This window comes from Triturus cristatus, chromosome 3_1, assembly GCF_964204655.1.
Source record: "Triturus cristatus chromosome 3_1, aTriCri1.1, whole genome shotgun sequence".
Classification (NCBI taxonomy): Eukaryota; Metazoa; Chordata; class Amphibia; order Caudata; family Salamandridae; genus Triturus; species Triturus cristatus.
This window is the reverse complement of record NC_140583.1, coordinates 1,027,657,968-1,027,683,523: the sequence shown is the minus strand read 5'-3', so window position 1 is coordinate 1,027,683,523 and position 25,556 is coordinate 1,027,657,968. Positions and strand designations below refer to the sequence as shown.

The window sequence follows — 25,556 nt, the reverse complement described above, 5'->3', positions numbered from 1 at the left end:
ATCCTCGTAATGCGCTCAAACGTACACATGATAGACCTGCTAAACATATATGTGAAGGCTTCAGATCTGATATCACTTCTTGTGATGCCACTTCCCATTAAGTCATGGCTTGTTATGCCACTTTTTGTGATGCCATTTCCTGGAAAGTCATGGCTTGTGATGCCACTTTCTATGATGTCACCTCTTGTGATGATACTTCCTGTAAAGTCGCGGCTTGTGATGCCACTTTGAATTATGTCAATTCCTATGAGGCCATGTGTGATGTCACTTTCTGTGATGTCAATTCCTGTGATGCCATGTGTGATGTCGCTCACCGTGATGTCGTGCACCATGATGTCACTTGCATACTGCCTAACTAGGTTTGTCCCCCCACTTCTTTGTTTGGGACTTGTGCCCTGATTGCACTGAAATTTTGAAAATGTCACACATAGCAATCTAAAACCTTGGCAGCTATGTGTAGCCCATTCTCTGTTTGTGTGAAATGTCCCGGTTTTTGGCTTTAAAATTCTGGTCGCCCTATCGACAAAAGGCACACAGCAAGCCTAACAGCACTTCACAATCCCTAATATATATTAGTTTTGGGATTGTGACAGCACAAATTGTGCTGTTAGGCTTGCTGTGTACCTTTTGTTAATAGAGGACAGCAGATTGTGTGCCTTTTTAAGTGTTCATAAGTGCAACTCCCAACATGCTTACACTCGTGGCTGCATTTAACATAAAAACTTTCAAAAAGGCACAAAAACAGCTGCGCTCTGTTAAGAAAAAGCACGCAGCAAGCCCAACAGCACGATGTGTGCTTTCACAATCACTAATACATACTAGTAATTGTGAAAGCACACGTTGCACTGTTAGGCTTGTTGCATGCCTTTTGGAAATAGAGCGCAGCAAATTGCATGCCTTTTTGAAAGTTTTCATGTTAATTGCAGGGCCCCGACATGCTTACACAAGGGGCTGCATTTAACGTGAAAACTTTCAAAAAGGCACATAAACGGCCGCGCTCTGTGAAGAAAAGGCAGGCAGAAAGCCCAACAGCACCACTTGTGCTTTCACAATCACTAATATATGTTAATGATTGTGAAAGCACACGTCGTGATATTAGGCTTGCTGCATGCTTTTTCTTGATGGAGCACGGAGGGGGGCAGATTGTCTGCTCTTCTTCAAGTATTCATGTTAATCGCAGCGTCCATCATGCTTCTACAGGGCGCTGCGATTAACCTGAATACTTGCCTCTGGTGGTGTGTGCGCTTCAAGGAAGTCACTGCGCGCTCAGATTCACAAAGTTGCGCTGGTGCACAGGCACGCACCTTGAAGGGAACAGTGGTCTTTAGTGTTGGATTTGATCTGTCAGATAGAGTTTCTACAGCAGGCAATAATGTTCCACATGGGAGAACTGAGACTCAACTCAAGAATTGGCCTCTATGGCTGGATACAGTGCTATGGACAAGACCTATACACCTTGCTATATCAGATGAATTTCTTAGAGCTGCAATTGATGTGGGTGTGCTGCTCTAGAAATTGTCTCTAGTCTCCAATGATGTGACCTCTAGAGCTGAATATAATACTCTAGTTGAATTATCTTCAGTTGAGCATGAAACAAGACCTGTCCATGATACTTGGGAAATATCTTAGATCTCAGTGCAGAAGTCCACATTAGACCTATACTGATGATGCTCCAGAGGAAGACTCTAAAGGGTGACATGATAATCAATATGAGACCTGAAGAGAAAACGTGAGAAAAGGACTCTAGAGATTGACTCAAGTGAGACATTTAAAGATAGATATGATACAACAGACTGGTGTCGTAAATTGGATGTTATACTCAAAATGAAGTTTCTAGAATTTACCGTGATACTATTTTGAGGTCTCTAAAGTGAAACATGATACTTCTGATGACGTATTTAGAGTTTTATACTGTTAAATGGTCTTTAGCACTGGATGCAATACCCAAGATGAGGTCTCTTGAGCTGGATGTAAAACTCCATAAATCCAGATGGGATCTATAGATTAGGATATGATACTCCATATAAGGCCAGAAGAGCTAGGCACCATACTAGAGATGAGGTCTCTAACTCTGATTTGATTCTCTATGTGAAGCTCCTGCAGCTAGGCTCACACTTTTAAATGAGGTCAATGGAAAACTATTCATATGGTTTCTAGAGCTATGTGTGACAGACATGATATGGGCTCCAGAGCTGCATAAGATATTCCATATGAGACCATGGGAGCTGGGTAGAATACATCGGATGGATCTTGATTTACTCTTGATGAGGCTAAACAGCTAGGTACCATACTTGAGATGAAGCTCTTAGAGGTGGAGGAAATGGTCTATGGGAGATCTTCGAAGCTCATGCTCCAGATGAGGTACAAAGAGATCGCCACAATGCTTGCAATCACTCCAGTTATATTTGAAATGTTACATTATCTCTCTAGAACTGTGTAGGATACTTCAGACAAGGGCCATAAACCAGGACATATATTTTAAAAAGAGGTTTATATATCTGATTTTACATCTCAAGTGAGGCCTTCAGACTTGAATTTAATACTCCAGATGAGGGCTACAAAGCGGGACATAAAAGATGTGAAAAGATCTCTATAGCTAGATAAAATATCTTGGATGTGGTCTCCAAGTTGGGATATGACACCGGATGTGCAGTGTTTAATGATATGTAGAGTCTTAACAGAATCCTTCTGTGCTATTTACATGCGTTTCCCTTCAACATCTTCCCACATTTACCTATATATTCATATCCTGACAAGCTTAAAATAACTGTCTTTCATCTAATAAATTGAAGCCTTGATTTTATAGATGCTTACAGTACTGTAAGGTTACATAATGGGAAAGCAATGTTACTACAGTGGTGCGCATATTGGTGAACAAAGGGTGTACCACATGTTGAATTTGGGGAACAACTCCAAGATAGAAAAAACCTTTACTACAAAGTCATCCACACAGGCCATTAGGAGCTGGCCAATGGCTCTTCTTATTTAAATTTATTTGTCATTAATAATGTACATTGTCTACTCATAAAAGGCAACCTTGTTGTACAATCAAAAGTCTCAGAAGAGAGGTAAAATACTGACAAGGAAAGGAGACTAAAGTGTACTCTAACATCAGGCTGATCCCCCTAATGTGAGAGTCAGAGACCCAATAGTGATAGCTGGATAGGTTGTAGTGCTGGTCACCATGCCTGGTCTATTTGCATGCAAAGAATATAAATGCAGCATCTTCTTAATAATGAAACAAACTAATTGATGCAGTTTTGAAAGTATAGTAACTGTATGGCACATTCACCATCACCAGAGCCTGCCTCCATCAGTCAAAAGTCCCATCACATATTGTGTTTTATTTTGAGGTAATTTTACTCATCATCAAAGCAAATAAACCCAAAAGAAGTTGTAAAGGCCTTCAGAAAAAGAGGAATCGATTAAACAACATATACAAGATTGAGGGTAGGAGGTGAATGTAGATGTACCATAGTAAGAGGAATTAATAACTCAGAATTACTTACTCTTACAGTCAAATACATCAATATACTGAAAAGGCTTTGGAATTTCGACTCCAATGTTGGACCTTAAAAACAGATAATCAAATATACATTAATGAATAAATCATGGACAAATGTTTGAAGTGAATAAAGCAATTATCACCATACCCCATTAACACTGCTTCGTGTTTCAACTAGTCTATTGGACTCAATGACATTCTTGATTTTCAAGGTAATGCTATATATCTAGCAATGTAGTTGGGTAATAATAAGCACACAGTATTGATTTCCACTACAAAAATACATAAAACACAAAGAATTAGACTAAATACATCATACTCAGTAATGCACAGTCATGTCATGTAGATGAGTATTATCTAATCCCAACAACACTATCCACTTTAAAAATGCACACACACAAAATAAAATGCACACTACACCATATATAACAAAACACCCTACACACATGGTTCAACACAGCTTAAATATAAAAGTTAGTGTCGTAACTCTATTCACAAATATAAATTAGGTCTCTAACTAAAGTTTACCACTGAATGTAACTTGTAATGCTTTCAGGATATCACAAAAGAGTTACATACTGGTGTGAGCTAATTTATGTGTATTGAGATCTTTAACACATGTGCAGATGTTTCCACACTCATAAATACAAGAGGGGTGGAAAGTGGGTGTTAAAAGGCGTGACTAGCTTTGTGAATGTCTACAAGCATTGGAAGTTGTCAACGTTTGTCAGTATTCACAAATTGTTCTCAGTCCCCTCTCAGCCTTGGAAACGGTCGAATTTTTACTCCAGCCAAGGGCTGGCATAAACCATTTTCCAGGATGGGAACGGGAAAGCAACACCCCCAGTTTTGGTGGGGAACTATGGCAAGAGGTTTCTCCACTGGGAAAATAGTTTTCCATAAAGAGGAAAAAACAAAACAATGTGTGTTTGCACCGAGGATCCAGTGGTCACTGTGCAGAGTTCTTCAATATGGAAAACTCCATCCAACAGAAATTGGATCCCACTGGGAATTTTACATGACCTTACCAGAAGAGTGCCTGGAAAGCTGTACCATGGACTGCTTTCCAGGAATAGTTCTGAAAATGTTTGTGATTTTTAGAAAGTAGGCGGAGGCAGAGTTCTCAATCTGTACTTTTCCTACTTTCTTTGGACCAAGACTGTCATCTTTGAAAATGTTATCAGTGTACTCTAAAAAACTGTTGTCAACTTCCCAAGTTCAAACTTTCCAATTTGAGATTATTGATTCATTATTATTAATCAACCATCAGTATTTGGCCGCCAACCTTCTAAGACTATATGGATGTTCCCGGGAATTATGCAACCAGGTGGAGAAATAGTGTACAATTTCTAACCCTTTTACAAGAAGAGTTCTCTGAACTTAGAACAAAGAAACGTTAAGCTTTTTTTAATATTAATAACATTGATTAATCTCTGGTGACATAATCAGGACCAGCCTTCAACAGCAGTACTACTTGGTAGTTGGTCAGGAGTGACTTCTCTATAACACGTGCAGTGTTAGGTAACACTACAGGGCACCTATGTAGTATCAAATAATAAAATTATCCTTTTATTGAGTAGGCTTTCTATACATGTGAATACACTCTTTTAAAGCAATTATCAAGGGGGTATGTATATCACAGCTATTCTCAATATCTACCAGGCCAAATGTATTTTAATTGCCCTTTATACATGCAATATTTAGATTTATTCCAGGTTGAGCACTCTCTGGATAGAAAAGAGTGCTTCATAGGGTGTTTGGTCTACACCATTCATATACTTTAATCTATTCATCAGGAGCTGGATGTTGACTCTCTGAAAGATAATATCTGGTGCTCTCCCTTTTCTCTGTGGATCTCAGTGTGGTCTAAAAAGAATGTGATCCTTTCTAGAGCCATTTTGAGAGACATTTCCACAATGGATTCACCAAAGATAGCACAACTGGAGTATATCAACAACTCTCTTAGGAAAAGTTGTTATGACAGTTATGATATATCCTGGATCATCCTGTTAAGATCACTTTTGGACAAAAGAAAAACATCTTATCTATGTGCAGTCTGCTTTATAATCAAGTTGGGAATCAATTGAAATAGTGAATCAAACAGAGAGGGCCATCGTTCCTCTGTTGGTCTTGAAAGATATCTTGAGTGTGTTCGCAGTGCAGGAAAAATAAATCTCCTGTCCAGCTTTAGATTTCCTGTGCCCCATGAGCTTCTCTCTTTCCCACTGTTCAGTTCAGAGAAGTGTTCACCACCTATCGGTCTCTGACAGAGGTGAAAATGCGTAAGCATTTTTGTCTTCTATCACTTTTATCAAATCCCTCGAAAGAAATATCTGATTTGCTTTTGTGTAAATCTAGTCAACACCCTTTAGGTTTGCCTTTTTAACTTTTCTTTGATTAAATACTCCACTTACTGCTCACAGTTTCTAGATTTGTTATAATAGCATTAAGGATAAGAATGCCATTGTTTCGCTGTACATACCTTACTATTGTAAATTATCATGGCTGAAATACTTTGACCAAATCTATAATCTTTATTGTTCTTTTTTCTAGGCTCAGTTGTCATAGCTTTCTAGTATTAACGAATTGTACCCTATTCATTATAAATTGCTGCCTGTTCTTAGGTGGTAATATTGGCTCTTACCAAATTGCCATATTAAATGTAATTATGAGTTCCTAGTACAGTATACAACATGTGCCCAGGATCTGTAAATTAAGAGCTACTAATGAGCTTACAGCACTGGTTGTGCCACCCACTTAAGTTGCCTTCTAACTGTTTCTCAGGTGTGTAAGTGTGAGCAATTCACCTTGCTATTTTGACCAGACAAATAAACATTTTGTCAGGTGTAAACCTTCCCTTTTTATACACATACATCACACCTAGAAAGCCCAGAGGGCATGGTGCAATACATTTGAAAGGCAGGGCATGTACTTTTAAGTTTTACATGTCCTGATAGTGGAAAACTCTCAAATTTGTTTTACACTTCTGCAAGGCCTATCTCTCCCACAGGTTAAGATTACATTATTCAATTTTATAAGACTAATTTCCAATTGTGAAGAGATAGACTTTTCAAGTTTGGTATCTCTGGAAGGACAATTTAAAAACCAAATTTATTTTAAAAGCAGATTTTAAATTGCAATTCTGAAAATACCACTTTAAAAAAATTACATCTGTTTCACTTTAGCCATTTGGTGCCTCCTGCCTTTCCCTGATCTCTGGGGTGGGTGACAGTTGGACTATTCCCCCTAGACAGCCACACACAATGGGAGCTTAGGAGTGACTTGATGGGCAATCCTGGAGGAATGGGAAGGAGGAGCTGGACCCAGCCTCATTTACATTTGAATAGGTTGTGTCCTGTCCCCACGCAAAGGGCTGCACCCCCCTAGTGAATCTGGAGCCAGGGCAGGAAGCGAGGACCTCTGTGCACTTCAAAGGCATGTCTTTGAAGTCTCCCCCACTTCAAAGGCACAACTGAGTATAAGTATCACTGCTTCAGTACACTTCTGGACCTGTGGATGCTCTGCCAGGAAGAAAGTCTGCTGTGCTGATGAAAGATCTCCCACTCTGCTAGACTGCCCTCAAGCCTGCGTCAGAAGGACTGGACCTGTATCACTTGAGCCCAGAACCAAGACTGTCTCCAAGGGCTAGTTGGCTGGCCTCCAGATCTGAAGTCTTAGGGGCATAAAATACTTTGGCCCACCCTCCTTCTGCACCTGGACTCTGCCATCTGGGAGTGTACCCTGCCAAGCAGCACTACCCCAGTCCTGGACCCTTGGAGTTGGGCCTAAGATGTTTGTTTCAGCAGAACCGATGCATCCTCTATCGAATCCATGCATCACTACTCCTGCGCAGATAAGAACTTGTGCACCGACTCTGCTGCATGGATCTGCACGGACGCATTGCCACTGCTGCATGGATCAGAAATGGTGCTCTACCTCTGCTGCATGGATTGGCACCAAAGCATCACCTTCAGAACCTCCACTGCACAATGCCCTTCCCTGCACAAGGTCACTGAAGTCCCATCAATGGCAGCCTCAATGACTATGCCAAACCTCCACATCAGAGCTCCCCACTCATGGGAGCCGGAGAATCACAGCTGCTGTGCATTGCTGCATCTTTGTGGATCATCACTGATGCATTGCCATGACTGCACTACACATCGTCAACGCATCCTAGTTGAAGGTGCTTTTGTTCAGCAAGCCTCAGTGAGTCCCCATATCTGGCTCCATCGCGCTCAACCTGAAGTTAGGGTTTGCTTGCTTCTTACCCTGACTAGGATTGTGGTTGCTAATTGACTAGGGCTAATGCCCCAGTCAACCTACAACCACATTTTTAAAAATTGTGTTTAAATGTATTTAACTCAAATAATCTAGTTTGACTAATTGAAAAAGCAATTATAAGAGCTTCAATTAGTGAGTTAAAATTTGTTTTAATTAAGGAGTCTGAAGCCAGGTGTGATGCTCTGACTACATATTTACTTAGATTTAACCTAAATTGACTTATTTTCATAGCCAGTAGTTATCATGAAAATCTGGCATGAACCCAGCCCTCCTACACCTATGATCAACAAGAGATGAATCCATGATGGATTTTTGAGGAAATTCACATAAGTTATATTTGCTTGCAAGAATTATAAATGGAACTTGTTTTTTAATAGTCAGTAGTAATCATGATAATCAGACTTGAATCTGGCTTACCTGAAATACTTTTATGAGTGTTAATTATTAAGTTCGATACTTACATAACCATTCCAGGATACCCATCACTAAATAAATGATTCCTTTTTTAAAAAAAAATCAAAAGAGGCTTTGTGGCTGCAGACAGGACCACTAAGCCCATACTGCCACATCAGCTGAGAAGGGCGGGGACGGGAGCCATAAAGCTGGGCCATATGACCTTCGGCAATGTACTTTAAGCAGCTACCGCTCTTCTGCACACAGGACCACTAAGCCTATATGGCTGCGGATTTATGCCCAGATCTCTGTAGTGGGGTGAAGGTTGCCCAGACATGGGTCCCATGCTCTCTATGCCAATGGAGTCAAGCTAGCCTGGCTGATGAGGGTTGATACCACAAAACCGGTCCCAGGATGCTTGTTTCCGTTCCAGAGAGGACCTGGCTTGGCAGTTCGGGCTGATATGTTCCCATGGGGAACAGGGTCAAGACTGATTTGCATATGGCTGGGTTTAAACTGGAATGGCAAGGCGAGCAAAACAACAATGGATTTAGGTCCAGATCTCTGTACTGGGGGTGAATGTTTGACATTGTTCAGCATTCTGTCCATCAATTGTTCTTTTTGCAAACTCCCACATCAGCTGGGGAGGGTGGGGCTGGGAGTCAGAAAGCCGGACCTCATTAGCTGCTGCAATGGACTTTCAACAGATGCCTCGTGGCTACCCTCAGGATAACTAAGTCCATGCTACTGCACCAACAGAATAGGGTGGGGTTAGGGGCCATAAAGCCGGACAACATTACCCACTGTGGACAAGTTGAAGCCAGGCTAGATGCAACTTTGGAAGATCCCACTTTAACTCTGCTGACATGTGAAAAAGCAATTCTTGTCCCCTCTCAGTGTTAAAATGGTGAGCTCTCTGCGACCCCTCACCCTCATAATTTAGCTCATGATAGTGCACAGGCTGTGGATCAATGTGTTTGTTACATAACTGATATTTCAACCCCATGTGTGTCTCAGAATCCTTTGATCACTTCTATTTTAGAGACCACTACTCTCCTCATAGCTCACCATCGAAAAGGACAAGAATGGAAATCTCAAGGGGGTTAAGGCACGTCTAACACATTGTGCAGAATCCTCGATACCCACCTTTAGCATCCGAGAGAAAAAGCTAGGCAGTATGGCTGGTAGAAAAGTCCCACTGGGTACAATTGACCTTAATGTTACAGTCAAGGACTACTGTGGTAAATGCCTTAGCAAACTGGATGACTTGCTCAATAGTTTGTGTTCCTCAAATATAACCATGCTAAAAGATCTGAATGACATGCTAAAGCTCCTGGTAATAAACAGACTTAAGTTTGTAGCGAACATCCCCGGAACCCTCTTAATCAGTCATAGTCCCCAGACAGTGCAGCCATTGGTAATGCGTACATTGATGCTGGACTGGAAGGAAGAAATGAAACATTGGGGGCTCAGGGAAACCTTAGGTGACAAGGTGGACTTAGCTGACAAGAAGCTCAGGGTGTAGTTTCACAACCTGAGCATCATGCACAGTTTTGCCTTCCCAACCTGACTCACCCAGTGGAAATCAATATACATCCACAGATTCCTCCTTAATTACTCCATATATTATTGTGTTTGGAAAGTGTTCCTAAACGTGCGTACTTCCACGAAATCGAAGATCATGCATCCCTATTAAATAAAGTCAGCCATTAGCTTAGGAAACATTCTGGCTGGACATGGTTGGTATGCATGCAAAGGATTCTTCAGGGGACTATATCACCATTAATTTAAAAAATCCATCCTTCACCTGAGCAATGCTGCACTGTCTATACCTGTTAATCTATCAAATTGAAAACATTAAACAATTGAAAACATTAAACATGAAAAAATTAAAGGTCGCCTATTAGGCTTTTTTATAGTCCACCCAGCAGCTCTGAAAGGCTTCAGCGACCTCAGGAACCTAACCCCGAATCCCATGGCAACAACACACATTTACTGTATAATCTGCCAGTCACCAACAGCTATAAGGTTCTTATATCACTGGACCAGGGGATTGACCACCAAGTCCCCCTATTAATGTCTCCGGTTCAGAAGGGGGCAGCGCCTCATGCATGGACGATTTGTCTGTTAGTACTCCTGTCCCAGTCATATTGCAGGACCTTAAAGTTATCACTTGGAAAGTGGTGGGCCTTCCGACAAAATTGTCTAATCCCGACTGGCTGCACTTAGGTAATCGAAATGAAATTGTCTGTTCCCAAGAGACATGAGATAGTAAACCATTCTACATAAATGGGTACACTACATTCTGCAGCCCTGCTATTCTATCACCTCCAGGTGAGGCTAAGGGAAGCTTGACAATATTCGCCCCTGTTAATGTTACAAAGCTGGTGGGAATTGTACTATAGATATCATCATCATCATCATCATAGGCTTTATTTCGATATGAAAAATATCTTAAAAAGCAATACATTTAGCATGGAACAATAAAACAGTAAAAAGAGCCAATGCGTAATCATACAATTCATGCTGCAAATGGTCCCAATAAATTAAGTAAAATCATTTTAAAAAACAGATTAAACAAGGTACAAAAGCCTAGTTGCTCTAATGCGCCAAGCCCAACCTAGAAACTTGGCTATACCACAAGCAAAGAAGGGGCGTGGATCACTTTTTAATATACGTAATGCCTCCATAAAGTGCCTTGTCCCAAGATCTCTACAAAGTGGTTTTAGCCATCTACTGCGGGGTAGTGCATAGGCCGGGCATTCAAAAAGCAGGTGCGGGATTGTCTCTTTCCTATTCTCACAAAATGGACACAAAGAGATTGTTTGGGCCGGGGCCTTTCACCTAGAGGTTAGTTCCCCGACGGGAAGTAGGCCTATCCTAAATTGAAAGTACAATGCCCTATCCCTGCGGTTTGTGACGGTATCCAAGTATGGTTTGCATAGGGGCATGTCTTTTACTAAAAGAAAGTCCAGGGTAGTCCTGCACAAATTGGGATTGCTAGATCTACCATCAGCTACCCAGTTCCAATATATTTTCTTTAACACAGACTTTGGGGGGGCTGATCTGTTGTCCCAGGCATCGCCAAGGCCCATGTTGAAGAGAAGACGCTTGACTTCCCTCAGCCATTGAATCTTGGGCCATCCCAGTGAATCTAGCACATCGGTTAGGCCATCCGCAAAGCTAGACATTTCTGGGACTCTCCAGATTCTCGCCCATAAGAGGAGAGGGCGGAGCCTAGCCTGGTCACTGATTGATCTCGTACCCATATCTAATAACAATGGGAGGGTTGGGGTACTATAGGGAAGCCCCATTAAGTCTTTAAGGAACTTGCTTTCTGAGCGTGATAACTGATCCGCCTTATATACCCCCCAAAGTTCAGCCCCATATAGAGCTGCATTAACACCCCGTGCCCTATAAATATCAAGAATGGGTGCAATGGGTTTAAGGGATGAGGCACGTTGTTCCTTAAGAAGGGCACCCACTACCCTTTTGTGAGTCAACAACATCTTTTGGAGGTGACATTTCCAACTCATCGAGTCACAAAGGCGAATGCCAAGATAATCAAACTCAGTAACCCTCTCTAGGGAAACAGAATCTAGAGTTGGTGGTTTGATTGTCATTTTCGGTGGATTGAGGACTAGATACTTGGTTTTATCTGTATTGATAACTAGCCCCCTTACATCACAAAAGGATTTGAAACCAGTTAACAGGCTCTGCAGGCCTACCGGGGTTTTAGAGATCAGGAGGGTGTCGTCTGCAAATAGGAGAGTGGGTATTCTTCTACCGGCCAGGGAAGGTGCATCTGATGGAACTTTCAATAAGTGTTCCACCACTCCGTTTACGTACAAAGAAAACAGAGTGGGGGCTAGAACGCACCCCTGGCGTACTCCTCTATTTACAGATATTCGTTTTGTTTTTTGGCCCTGGTTACCCCACCTGATCTGCGCGAAGTTGTCAGCATGCAACTTTACCAAAAGACTTAGAAGGTATGGTGGGATGCCCTGGTCATTAAGCACACTCCAGAGTTGGCTGCGCGGGACTAGGTCAAAGGCAGTCCGCAAATCTATAAAGGCGAGATACAGACTGCCCTTGGCCAACACAACTACTTTCCAATAGAGCATCAGAAGCCGGAAAGATTGGTCTATCGTCCCCATACCCGATCTAAAACCGGCTTGATAGTCAGAGAGAATGCCTTTTTCCTCAACCCATTGTAATATTCTACCTAAGACCACTTTTCCCGCCACTTTCTGTGAGGAGTCTAAGAGGCTTATGGGGCGGTAGTTAGCTGGATCGGTCCGACTCCCTTTTTTAAAGATGGGTACAACTTCGGCACCTTTCCATGAGCCCGGGAGAGTTGCCCCACTGAAGGTAGCATTCAGTTGGGCAGCGATGAGTTTCCCCCACTCCACTGGGTTAATACGTAGCAAGTCCCCTGGTAGGCCATCCGGCCCTGCTGTTTTGTTGGGGACAAGACATGTAATCGCCCCTACCACTTCCTTGGTTGTGAACAAGTGCTCCTCATTAAATTCACAAGATACTATGGGCTGGTATTCTATCATGCTTGTCCCCACACCTGGGTGCACAGTGTAGAGCTGCGAGAAGTGATCAAACCATGCGTCCTCTGGTATATTGCATGTTATTAATGAGTCCACAGGCTTGTCACTAGCTCTTAGTAGGTCCCAGAAACCTTTAGGGTCCTTCCTTAGGCTGGCAACCTTTAGGTCATACCAGAACTGGTTCTCCCATGCTAACTTAGCCTCATTTATAACTCTCCTTTGATTGCCCCTTGCAGCGCTAATCAAGGCTCTGTTCTTGGATTTTACCGCCTTGATTAATTCCCTTTTGGCATCTCGGCAGGTAGGTGTAAACCACCCAGCATTGCCCTTTGTGACGCCTCTTTTGTTAAGTCTTTTTCCCGCGTTGTGAACTAAAAATAGTTCACCTAATGCGTGTGTAGTTTGGTCAAACAATAATGAGACCTCCTGAGCGATAATAGAGGGAGAGTCTAAGCGTGGGGGAATGTTAGTCATTATAGAATTTACCTCCCGGATCTTACACTCTTTGCCAGCAAAATTATTCCATTTTAGGCACCTACCACAATTAGAAGGGCATACTTCGTGCGTAGATCTCCACACATGTGTGATTCGGGGTGGGGAATGATCCATCCATAGGGAGGACAAGGATAGGGACAACGGATTGTGGTCGCTGTCGGTAGACGGCAAAACCGCCATGTCCAGCAAATGAGCCCACAAACCAAAGTTCAACAGAATGTAGTCAATCCGTGAGGAATGTCCTACTCTGTTGAACGTGTGGGCCCCCATTTTGTCTGAGATGGACCAGCCATTAGTGGCTCTGAGGTCATACTCCATACAGAGTGCATTGAGGTCGATGGCGTTTTGATTCCATCTCCTGATAGGCGAGATTTGCAACGAGGGGATACCCCTCCTAGCGTCGTCTTCTCTATTTCCCAGCACATCATCCAAAGCAAGGGGTTCATACGTACAATTAAGGTCCCCGGCTAGCATGATAAAGGCATCAGCTTTTATATTTCTAAGTTCCTCATCAATGCCAGTTGAGGGTAGCGTAGATAAACCCCCCCCGTGCACCTCTAACATAAATGTTAAAGATTTCAAATGTTTTCCCTCCACAAGGACCTCTCACTGTTAACCTTTGGAGATCAGGTGACTTCGTAGTTATAGATTTGATAGAATATCGCAGGGAGATATTCACCCAAATTGTCAGCCCTCCTGAGGGACGGCCCTTCCCTCCCCTTGGTCGAATGGCAGGGACAAAATAGGTGGTGTAGCCCATCTTGTGTTGTGGTTCCAGAGACCAAGTCTCCTGGAACAGACAAATCCCAAACGATTCTATCATAGTGTTCCAATCTGGAATAACTATATTTCATCCAAGTCCTGCTATGTTCCAACTAACTACCTTCAAAGGAACATTGCCACCCCCTTCCTACCCTAATTCCAAATCTCTTACAAGGGGGGCACTAGCGGTAGTTACAGTTGTCTCGATAGTTGGCAACGTCATGGTCTCCTTAGATATAATGACCCCCTTCGGAGCATCCCTCATTGTGAGAGACGGGTCAAGTGTCTCGGGACATGGCAAGAGAAATTGCGATTGCTCCCTGGAGATGTTTGGATAAAAAGGGGTGCTGGTGGGAGGTCTCACTTGTCCCGCCCCTACCATTAGGCTATTGCTTGGTAGCTCCCCAGTTGCCTCAACGTGCGTCTCCCATGTTAGGCGAATAGTATGTCAATAATTTTGCAAAAGCCAGCCACGTGGCTGGTATGGAATGTTGCCAGAGAAGCTAGGATGGGAGAGGGGACCACAAATCTGTCTGTCACCTCTATCCTCCCACCTAGAGAATCTAACTATCTTCCCAGGCAAGATTGGGGGATAAAAGTAGCTAAGGTCATGGATGCCAATTTGACCCCCACTAGCAATTGAGCTAAACTCCCTCAAGGGCCCGCTGCATACATAGCTAGCCACCCTTGGGTCATCAAAGTTTACTATAATACAATCCCTGTTAATGGTTTTTTGATTAGAACCAATCCAGCCAACTCTTCTTACGTGGATAATTCGTCCCACCAGGGGTTTAGGCAAAGGCCTATTTTCTTTAAGCCAAAAAAGGGTCTTATTGTACAGGTCCTCAAAAGTCTCCCGCTTGCCCGAGCTAAGCACAGGCACCCCAGTCAAGACAGCTACATAAGGCTGGCAGGCCGGGGGAAGATTAACATTAGTCGCCCTTCCCTCCCCTAATCCCTCGCCTGTCTGCTGTGTATAAGCCTTTACAGGCTTGACTACGTTAGATGTTAAGATCTCAGAGGGGCTTGAAGCCACAGGCTTGGTAGCTGGGGTAATAGAATTTGCTTTGCCAGGGGTGCCAAAAGCTATGGGACCTGTCGTCTTTTTACTTAAGGTGGTATTGGCAACTTTAGTGGGCTTTGCTTTGTCTGCAGATTTAGTTGCTGACGGACCAGGCTTCCACCCCGACCCTTCGACTATAACAGTAGGTTGTGAGGCACAATCAGGCGCCTCCGGTACAACTGGTAAGGTGCCTGTTGGAAAAGCTGAGCTTTGGTGTGCTATATATGGCTCCCTAGTAACACCCCCCCCCGTACCATCCTCCCTGTTTCTTAACTGTAACTTAATAAATGATTTTAGGGAGAAGAAATTATCCAGGGTTACCTGCTCCAATTTGTCCATCCGCTGAGAGAGCCCCCCAATTTTATCTAGCACCGGGAGAAGTAAGGATTTCATCATTTTCTCTAAGTTTGCAGAGAGTAAGGAATCCAGAGACGGGGGTGCTGGGAGACCATCAAATGATGCTTCATGGCCAGTGAGCGATTGCCCTCCCAATATGCCCTCCTCTTTGTCTCCCTGCGGCGGGCAAGGATCTCGCCCTCCTTTCTTGTAAGGGCCACCCAACCTAGCACAAGCCTGCCTAGGCCTCTTATAGACTTTAGCCGGGATACCTTTTCGTGAGGTGGGTAGCCTTTTCCTTTTAGTAGGGGCAGGGTGTAGTTCCGCCTGTACCACTAAGGCCGGAGCAGGGGGTATATTAGGGTTATTAGGGAGATTAGCTGAGGGTAACAGCAAGATGTCTGCCTCATTAGCCATAGAATCTATGGCCATATTGTTTTCAACATGGAGTACCGAGGCTGTCAGTGTTTCGAGATCATCTATGCTGGCTCTCAGGGCCGCCACCCGGGGATGGTCCAGGGGGAGAAGGACAGGGAAAGGGGGCTCCTGGCTACGCTCTGGGGTAGGCACCAAGGCTATCGGGCCCAGCGATGAGCGTCGAAAACCAGAGGGCCCTCGCGATAGTCGGCGCTCGGCCATACCAATTTCCTTGTCAATCACATTGGCCACGCGGGTAATAAAACGGTACATGGTGCCAATCATGCTTCCCCCATCTCCCTCACAAGAAGCTCAGGGTGTAGTTTCACAACCTGAGCATCATGCACAGTTTTGCCTTCCCAACCTGACTCACCCAGTGGAAATCAATATACATCCACAGATTCCTCCTTAATTACTCCATATATTATTGTGTTTGGAAAGTGTTCCTAAACGTGCGTACTTCCACGAAATGGAAGATCATGCATCCCCATTAAATAAAGTCAGCCATTAGCTTAGGAAACATTCTGGCTGGACATGGTTGGTATGCATGCAAAGGATTCTTCAGGGGACTATATCACCATTAATTTAAAAAATCCATCCTTCACCTGAGCAATGCTGCACTGTCTATACCTGTTAATCTATCAAATTGAAAACATTAAACAATTGAAAACATTAAACATGAAAAAATTAAAGGTTGCCTATTAGGCTTTTTTATAGTCCACACAGCAGCTCTGAAAGGCTTCAGCGACCTCAGGAACCTAACCCCGAATCCCATGGCAACAACACACATTTACTGTATAATCTGCCAGTCACCAACAGCTATAAGGTTCTTATATCACTGGACCAGGGGATTGACCACCAAGTCCCCCTATTAATGTCTCCGGTTCAGAAGGGGGCAGCGCCTCATGCATGGACGATTTGTCTGTTAGTACTCCTGTCCCAGTCATATTGCAGGACCTTAAAGTTATCACTTGGAAAGTGGTGGGCCTTCCGACAAAATTGTCTAATCCCGACTGGCTGCACTTAGGTAATCAAAATGAAATTGTCTGTTCCCAAGAGACATGAGATAGTAAACCATGCTACATAAATGGGTACACTACATTCTGCAGCCCTGCTATTCTATCACCTCCAGGTGAGGCTAAGGGAAGCTTGACAATATTCGCCCCTGTTAATGTTACAAAGCTGGTGGGAATTGTACCATAGATATTACACATAAGCTCCCCAAAACGTATAATCTACTGCTGTTAAACATTTACCACAACATTTTTGATTCATCTGTGAATAAGTCGATGACTAGTTGGAATACCTGTTGAAACTGGAGGCCAAACAGCAAAAAGAGACTTTGATCCTTTGAGTGAGAGATGTTAACATATGTATTTGTAATCCTAAAACTGCAATGACTTGAAGTTTAGAGGACGATGCAGACTTAACAATCACACACTTTAGACATATCACGTATGGGGTTGTACTGAACAGGATAATTCTATCTAAAAGTTTGATATTTTCACAAGATTATATGTTTACTACTATTGATTTTCCTTCGACTTTCAAGGGTCCTGGAAATTGCAGTGTTATTGACTACATTATGCTTTCATCTGACTTGGTCCCTATTCTGACAGATTACGAGATATTGACAAGTTGTATTAGTGACCACAATCCACTCAATTTACATCTGTACATTTATCCTGCTCATAAGGAAACACTGGTCTTCAATACAGCCCTTGAATACTCAAAGAACAGGGGAGTTTGAATTAAGTGGGACCAGGTGGATGAGGAGAAATTCATGAGGGATTTTTTGAGGAAAAACCTACAAGCAATTATGCAGTGCTCTCAGCAAGAGAGACCCAAATGTCATTATCCATGCATATACCTCACTAAGGGTCCCATTACAAGTCTGGTGGTCAGAGGTACAATATCACCACAGTCCTGTCAAGCATGTTACTAGTTTCCTCTCCTCCAGGGTTTAATGGAGGTTCTTCCTCCTTGTAAACCTTAGAGGAAAGGAAACAAAGGGGGCCCTACAGGGCTCACCTGTGCCTCTTATGCATGTGCATGCACACGGGGGGCATAACTCGTGTCCCCCTGTGTGTATGCACATAGGTTCTTGCACGGCATGGACTTTTGAGTCCATGCCGTGCAGGAACCTTGTAGTGCGGTCCCATTGTGGTGCCTTTTTTAATGCCACTGGTACCTTTAAAAGAGGCACTACCAAGGGACTACCGTGCCGACCGCCTGCCAGACTACTTGCAAGTCGTAATCTGGCAGGCGGGAAGACCTTCGACAGAGCAGTGTCGCGGCGGTTTGCACTGCCGTGCAACCGCTCCGCCGAAAAGTAGTAACTGACCCCTTAGTGCTTACATCTCATCGACACTAACAACGCACAAATGTTCCCACCCACTTAAACCTGGCTGATTCTATTTTCCATTTCCAATACAATATTTCACATTATTTCAATGCATAAAAGTACAAAACCTGGCTGATTCAACCAAGCATGTTTCCTAACCAACAAAGTCCATAAGTTAGCATTAGGTGAACACCCTGTGACAAAAACACGCATGGAGACCATGGGATTCATGTCTTGGCATACCCGTCCCTCATACGGCAACAAATGCAAAATGAACAATTGATGGGTGGAATGCTGAAAAATGTCAAATATTTCAACCTTAGTACAGAGATCTGGGCTAAAATTCAGTGGGTTTTTTGCTCACCATGCTTTTTCAGTTTGGGCCCAGCCATATGCAAATCAGTCTTGACCATGCTTTTCATGGGAGCAGTCCAGCCCAAACTGGAATGCTGACCAATGTCAAACATTCATTCCCAGTACAGAGATCCAGGCTCGCTATGCGACTGGATTTAAACTAGCCTGGCTGATGAAGGATGATACACCAAAACCGGTCCAGGATGCATGTTTTCTGGTCCAGTGAGGACCTGGCCTGGCAGTTTGGGCTGGATTGTTCTCATAGGGATCAGGGTCAAGACTGAATCACATATTTAATCAGTTTTGAATGTAATTGTTATTGTTAATTGGGCTTTCTAGCGCGCATTATTACCGACAGGTCTCTAAGCGCTGCGAAAGAGAGCCCAACCTGGGCACATCTACAAGGGTGTGCCATGAAAATTTGGCTTATGTGTTCGCCCAGGCTTTAACAAAGAAGAGTGTTTTTAGTTTCCTCCTGAATGGTAGGAGTACAGGTTCTTTACGGAGGCTAGCGGGTAGCTTGTTCCAGAGTTGGGGGATCATTGTGGAGCAAGCTCTGAAGCCTTTAGGCAAAATATTGAAATGGGGGCAAGCCAGCAGGCCAGCATCCGAGGAGCGGAGGGACCGTCCTTGCACATAACTTAGCAGTCCCTGGTGTAGGCTGGAGCCTGGCCATGGATAGCTTTATGGGCTATGCATAGCCCTTTGAACATGGTTCTTTGCCTAACCGGGAGCCAATGCAACTGCTGCAATAGGGGGAGGCGTGCACCCGCCTTGGGAGTCTCAAAATCAATCTGGCAGCATCATTCATGACTACCTGGAGTTTCGTTAACAGCTTCTCCGGGAGGCCAAGGTACAGGGAGTTACCATAGTCCGGGCGTGACACGATCATTGCTGACACTACCATCCAGAGTGCCGTAAAAGAAAGGAGGGGGCGATTCATCACAGCTGTCTTAACAGGCCCGTACATGTTCCCACCACGGAAGATACCTGGTGAGCCATGGAGAGCTTGTCATCAATTTTTATGCCGCAATTCTTTACCACTTGGGCTGGTTTGGGGATAGTGCCATGGTCTGTGGCCAAAAGAGGTCACACCAAGGATTGGTGTCCGTGGTGATTGCCAGGACCTCTGTTTTATCGGGGATAATTTTGAGGGAATTGAAAGTCATCTAGTTGACCGTGTACTTCAGGATAATCTGCCCCTGCCCGTGGGCCGGTTGGGAGTTGTCAATCTGGATGATAATTTGTGTGTTGTTAAAAACTTGCCACTCCATGCGGCTCAGTGCAGCCACCAGAGGCTGAAGATAGGCATTGAAGAAGAGGGGGGACAACGCCAAACCCTGGGGGACCCCGCACGAGAGCTCGCCGGTGTTGGACATCAGATCAGCCAATTGGACCCGTTGGGATCAGTCTGATAAGAAGGACAAGAGCCACTGGAAAGCCGTCCCCTGGATGCTCAACTCCGAGATTCATGACAGGAGTTAACTATGATTGACCGTGTCGAATGCCACAGACAGGTCCAATAGGACCAGGGCACAAGGCATCTTGTTGTCGGCCAGCATTACCAATTCTGTGCTATGATGTGCTCTAAAACCTGTCTGTTTTATTTGGAGTAGCTGATTTACCTAAATGTGGTGCAACGGGGTTTTCAGCACATGCTGTTCCAGCACTTTTGCCAGAAAAGGGAGCTGGGCCTAAATTTCTTAAGGTTCTTTGAATCAGCCCTCGTTTTTTTTAGCAAGGGAATGACTCTCGCCTCCTTAAAGTTGGTCGGGACCTGGCCAGTTTCAAGTGAACGATTTAGCAGGTTAACAACCTCGCTCTCTATCCCATGGAGTGCCATTCAAAACACCCTGGGGGGACAGGGATCTGCTGGTGACCCTGATTTGACCCGGCCCATTAAGTGATTCAGAGAATCGTGATTTAGCTTTGGGAAGACGGTGAGGGGCTTTTCATATGCAAATGGTGTGAGGTGCACCGCCAAGGGGCAGTGTACAACGGGGGTGCAGTAGATATCCGTCAGGAGGTCTTTGACTTTAGTGAGGGAGTAGGACTGGAACCTATTGCAGTCTTCCAGACAGCCAGGAGGCTTCTGCTCTGCCGAATGCCTCAGCTCTTTTAAAAAATCCGAAAAGTCTCTTTCTGTTTATTGTCGGCAGCCAGAATCCTAGACTCATAGTATTCGGCTTTCCTGGCTATAATGGCTTTTTTATAGGCTGTCAGCATGGTTTTGTATTTGGACAGAGCCTCTGGGCCATATGCTTTATGCCAGGCTCTCTTGGACTGGTACATGGTCTGTTTCTTCCCTCTTAAAGTCTCATCGAACCAGGAGACCTCTTTGCCTATATTCCTCACTCTTTCCCTGCGTGCGTGGGAGGTTTTATAAATGGCATTGCTCAGCCTAAGTGAGAGGGACTCACTTTCCTGGTCGTGGTTGCCCTGTGCAAGCCTCATTGAGGCTGAATTACGCAGGGTCCCGACAAGGTCATGTTCTTTTATTTTTCCCCATCCACGCAGCACTTTCCACGTGGGGGAGGGTTGGCCACTCGACCTGTGAGTGGAAACAGACCTCTGATCAGGAAATGGTCAGACCAGGCGCAGGGACTGATATCCGTCAGGCTGGCTGATGGATGGATGGATGGATGGCTGATGGATGAGTGGTCCAGACCAGGTCAAGAGTGTGGCCTTTCTTGTGGGTGGGGACATTTATAATTTGTTTAAGTTTCAGGATGGATAATGCCTCATCCAACTGTTTGGCATGACAGTCTCTGGGAATCTGATCCCAGTGAAAGTTAAAGTTCCCCATCACCAAGATGCACTGATACCGAGAGCGGAGGTCGCTAACTAACTTTAGGGATTGTCTCCGTGTAGGTAAATGATTGAAAATGTATAATGGACCGCTGAGGGGTTTTAGCAACGGATTTACACGCTGACGTTAGAAAGAGAAGAGATAATACAATTGTTTCATTGAAGGAAAAGCATATGTAACACGCCAAATCTGATAGGTCAGCGTTGTGTGGACCGAGTAGGAAGCAATCGTAAATTATGTAAATTAAAGGCCTAGCGAGTTGGGAATAGGATTGGTTAATGCCATATCTGAGAAACGCTTTGGATTGGATAGGATACACCAGTTTTTACGCTTGAAGGAGACAGGTTGAATATTGATTTTGATTGGTTGGTAGCTTACGGACCAGATAGAAAACAATGTATGCTAATTAAGGAATTGGCCAGCGGGGAACGTGATTGGCTAATTTAGGATATAAAAAGGAAACGGGAAACACACGAAGTTAAGCGGTGATACATAAATGACAGTGGAGGCCACTGGGAAATCATTGATATAGGAGACAAGGTAGGTTGATACAAACGAATGTTCTGTTACAATTTGACAGTGCTTTGATAAATTAGGTTCAGAAAGGAATACTGACTTGGTCCTTTCTTGTTATGTTGTTATATTTTTTAGACTTGCATTGAGACAGGGGTCTCTAGCACTTAGGATACATTTCGTGGAGGATATTATATAAAAGAAAGGAACGGATGTAGACTGAGGTGAGGACATGTGATTGGCTATATGGAATACAAAAGCTAATAGTAATAAGGGAATAATTGATTATTATGCTTTATTTATTTAGAAAACTTTTAATTATATACTTGAGAAAATGAAAGACCTTGATGAGACTGGCACCCCTCCATGACTGATATTTCATACCACCGCGTCATTATTTAGGAGGTATGTGAGAGGTTATTATATAAAATTATAATTAGTGATATTAAAGCCAAAATTAGACAGTCAATTACAACAATGTTCATGAACAGTGAATATAGGAAAACCACAGGAGTGTAACCCATAGACCCAACTGAGATCAGGGTAAATGCAAAATATTTTCAACAATATCTCAGCAGGAATTATTGAATTCTTTGCAATTGTATGTACAAAACATTACAAACCACAAAGCAAGTAAAAAAGAGGCTTCAAATAATTTGATTAACGCGCCCGTAGGCGTCATGTATTTGGAGAAGATTAAGTGAAAAATATATACAGATTGTAACAGCACTACTTGGTATGAATACCAACACAACCCTAAAAAAAGAAGTGCACAATGTGCTCGTGATAATGGAGTGACGGCGCAAGTGACAACGTGAAAGAAACCATAGCCAAATGGCGCAGAACAGTATTTACAAAATATATACAAGATGAAAGGTTCAGAAAACATCCAATGTTTGTCAATTGTTCATTTGGTATTTTTCGAAATTATTCGGAGAACCAAGCAATAGAGGGCGCCGGAAAGAGTTTAAGGCTGATGGGCACTGGTCGACGACGTTTCGATCCTATTGAATTAGGATCATCCTCAGGACCAGGGTCGCAAAATTCAGGGAGTGCTGTACGAGAGAAGGGGAGAGGAAAAGGAGAAAAAGGGTATCAGAGCGGTGGAGAGCGGGACAGTGAGGACAGAAGGAGGGAAAGGGAGCAACCAATAGGAGCGTACCTGTGGCACGGGAAGGAGGGGCTCGAAAGTGGAAGGAACCGGAGAGTGGATGTTAAGCCATCACGGTGGGGATCCAATTGAAGGCACGAACGAATGTAGCGTGTCTGTTGTCAAGGAATTGAATTGCATGACATCCGAAAGGGTGAGGAATTGGCGTCTCTGGGGGAGAAATGAAGGAATGTCAGGAATGGTGTTACGGTCGGGCGGGGGGAAGGGGGGGGGGGGTTGGGGGGTGGGGGGGGGGGGGAAAAAGCGATCTCAGTAGCAAACTTACCGCTGACAAGAGCGGAACTAGGGAGCCAGGGAGGGATTCGAAGGGAAGCTTCAACGAAATCTAGGAAAGTAAGGACAAATATAAAAATTAGTGGTGGGATGCGAACCCCAGGGATCCGAGGGGAAACTGGAATATCACAGGGGCGGGGGGGGGGGGGCGCGGGGGACGCGGTGCGGACTTACTGGATAAGCAGGTCAGGGGAGTCAGGGTCCGTAGATTCAACGAAGGTACACCAAGCCGCCACAGACGTGTGCGGTACTCGAACGCTGCCTGGAATGAGAAGCCGGGTCGGCTTCTACAAGAAGGGAGCTTCGGCGTCAAGGAGACGGGTTGGGATAGGGCAAGGATGCTGGGAAAGGGGCCGTAGTTAGGGACGCCGGGAGGACAGCCAATGGAAAATGATAGAGTGGTGAGCGAGGGCCGTGATAGGGTCCTGGTGCGAGAGCTAGCAGCCGTAGTTAAGGACGCCTGGGTGACGAGAGAGCAGGGGAAAGAGAAGAGTTCTACGGGTCCGGGGAGAGAGAGTGAACACGGGGGGTGAGCGAAAAAAGGGCGGGGCAAGACAAGAAGCCTGGGAAGCAGTCCTAATAAACATTGAAAAATTGTAATGAATCCATATCAGGATTGGGGTACAAGGGCACAGTCATGGTAATGGGCGCAATACATGTAGAAAAAGAATTTATGGCAGTATATACATTTGGAGAAACCTTACATTGGATCAAGGCATTGACAAACATGTAAAGGTATTATCTAAAGTATCTGGTCAGTGAGTTGGATGCCCAACAAGCTAGGGTGTAAGGCTAGCCTGGAATAAAGAGTACTTGGATGATCAGGGTGGGGACGAGATCGTACTATTCCACTCATCAATAGTATTAAGCCCCTGGTTCACAGAGTTACAGCGTGTAATCCATTTACATTCGCATTTGTTCAAGAGCAGTTGTAAATTACCACCTCTGGGTGGGAGTCGCGGTTGGTCTATTATTTGCCACTTCATGTCAAGCGCGTCATGGTTCTTCTCCAGATAGTGTGAAACCAGGGGAGCTGTGATGATCTTGCAATGTATTCTGCTTTTGTGCTGGATAATCCTTTGTTTCACCATTTGGGTTGTCTGTCCAATATAGAGGAGATGGCATGGACATTCAATGGCATAGATCACGTTTTGTGACCGACAATTGGTAAGCGTGTTTAAGGGGTATGTTCGATTGTCGAATTTGAACTCCTTTGTGTTGGTGGTGAGATCGCAGACACTGCATGACTGGCATTTGTAGTGGCCTAGTACCGGCGGTAGTCCCCATGTTGTAGTGATGGTATTCGAATGGGCGGGTTTGATAGGCCAAGTGATAGCATGAACCAGATGATTTGAGAGGTTATCGCCTCGTTTGAATGAGAAAAGGGGGGGCTCTTGGAAAGATTTATTCGTTCTCAAAAGTGTCCAGTTTTTTGAGATAATCTTCTTGACTTGGTTACTGCTGGGACTGAATTTGGAAACAAAAGGAATGCGGGAGTTGGTTTTTTTGGGTTGAGGTGTGAGAAGAAGATCACGATGGCAGTACCATGCTCTTTTGCGGGCGCGTGAAGTCAATCTACGAGGATATCCCCTGTCCAAGAGTTTCTGCAGTAGGACATTGGATTCCCTGAAGTAGTCTTTGCGCCATTTGCAATTCCTCCGGATGCGGAGGAACTGACCATAGGGTAAGCCATCTTTTAGACCTCGTGGATGGTAACTGGAATAATGTAATAAGGTGTTCCTCTCTGTCGGTTTACGATAGAGTGATGTTCCTATTATTCCTTCTTCCGCATGTATGTTAAGGTCAAGGAAGGGAAGGTCATTGTTTTTGTATTCAAAGGTGAACTTCAAATGTGGTTGGGAGTGGTTCAGCCATTCAACGAAGGATGTTAGAGTGTCGGCATTACCTTTCCAAAACAAAAGAACATCGTCAATGTATCGTCGCCATAAGGAAATTTGAGGTCTGAATGGATTGTTCGGGTTGAGTATGAGGCATGTTTCTAGTTTGTGAACAAACAGAATAGCGAAATTAGGGGCAAAGCAAGCCCCCATTGAGACGCCTTTGATCTGTAGGTAAAAGTCTTCACGATACAGAAAATAGTTGTTCTCTAAGGCAATTCGTAAAAGGCTCATGATGAAGTCTGTAGGAATACGGGTAGGCCTTGGTCTGTTTTCCAATAGTTCATGGATGGCCAGAATACCCTCGTCATGTGGGATATTAGTGTAAAGAGATTCGATGTCGAGACCAGCCATCAGTTCTGTCTCTGGATCAAACGGTTTAT

The 25,556-nt window shown here is 44.1% G+C and overlaps 1 protein-coding gene across 1 annotated transcript in view; it reads right to left on the bottom strand.

The window, feature by feature from the left end:
- Nucleotides 1–25,556, bottom strand: part of LOC146861438 (NXPE family member 1-like) — a 282,476-nt gene that overhangs the window by 40,017 nt on the left and 216,903 nt on the right. Inside the window, exon 3 of the mRNA XM_085645733.1 lies at nt 3,510–3,571. Within this exon, the coding sequence (XP_085501859.1) occupies nt 3,510–3,571 (62 nt within the window). The remainder of the gene's footprint in view (nt 1–3,509; nt 3,572–25,556) is intronic.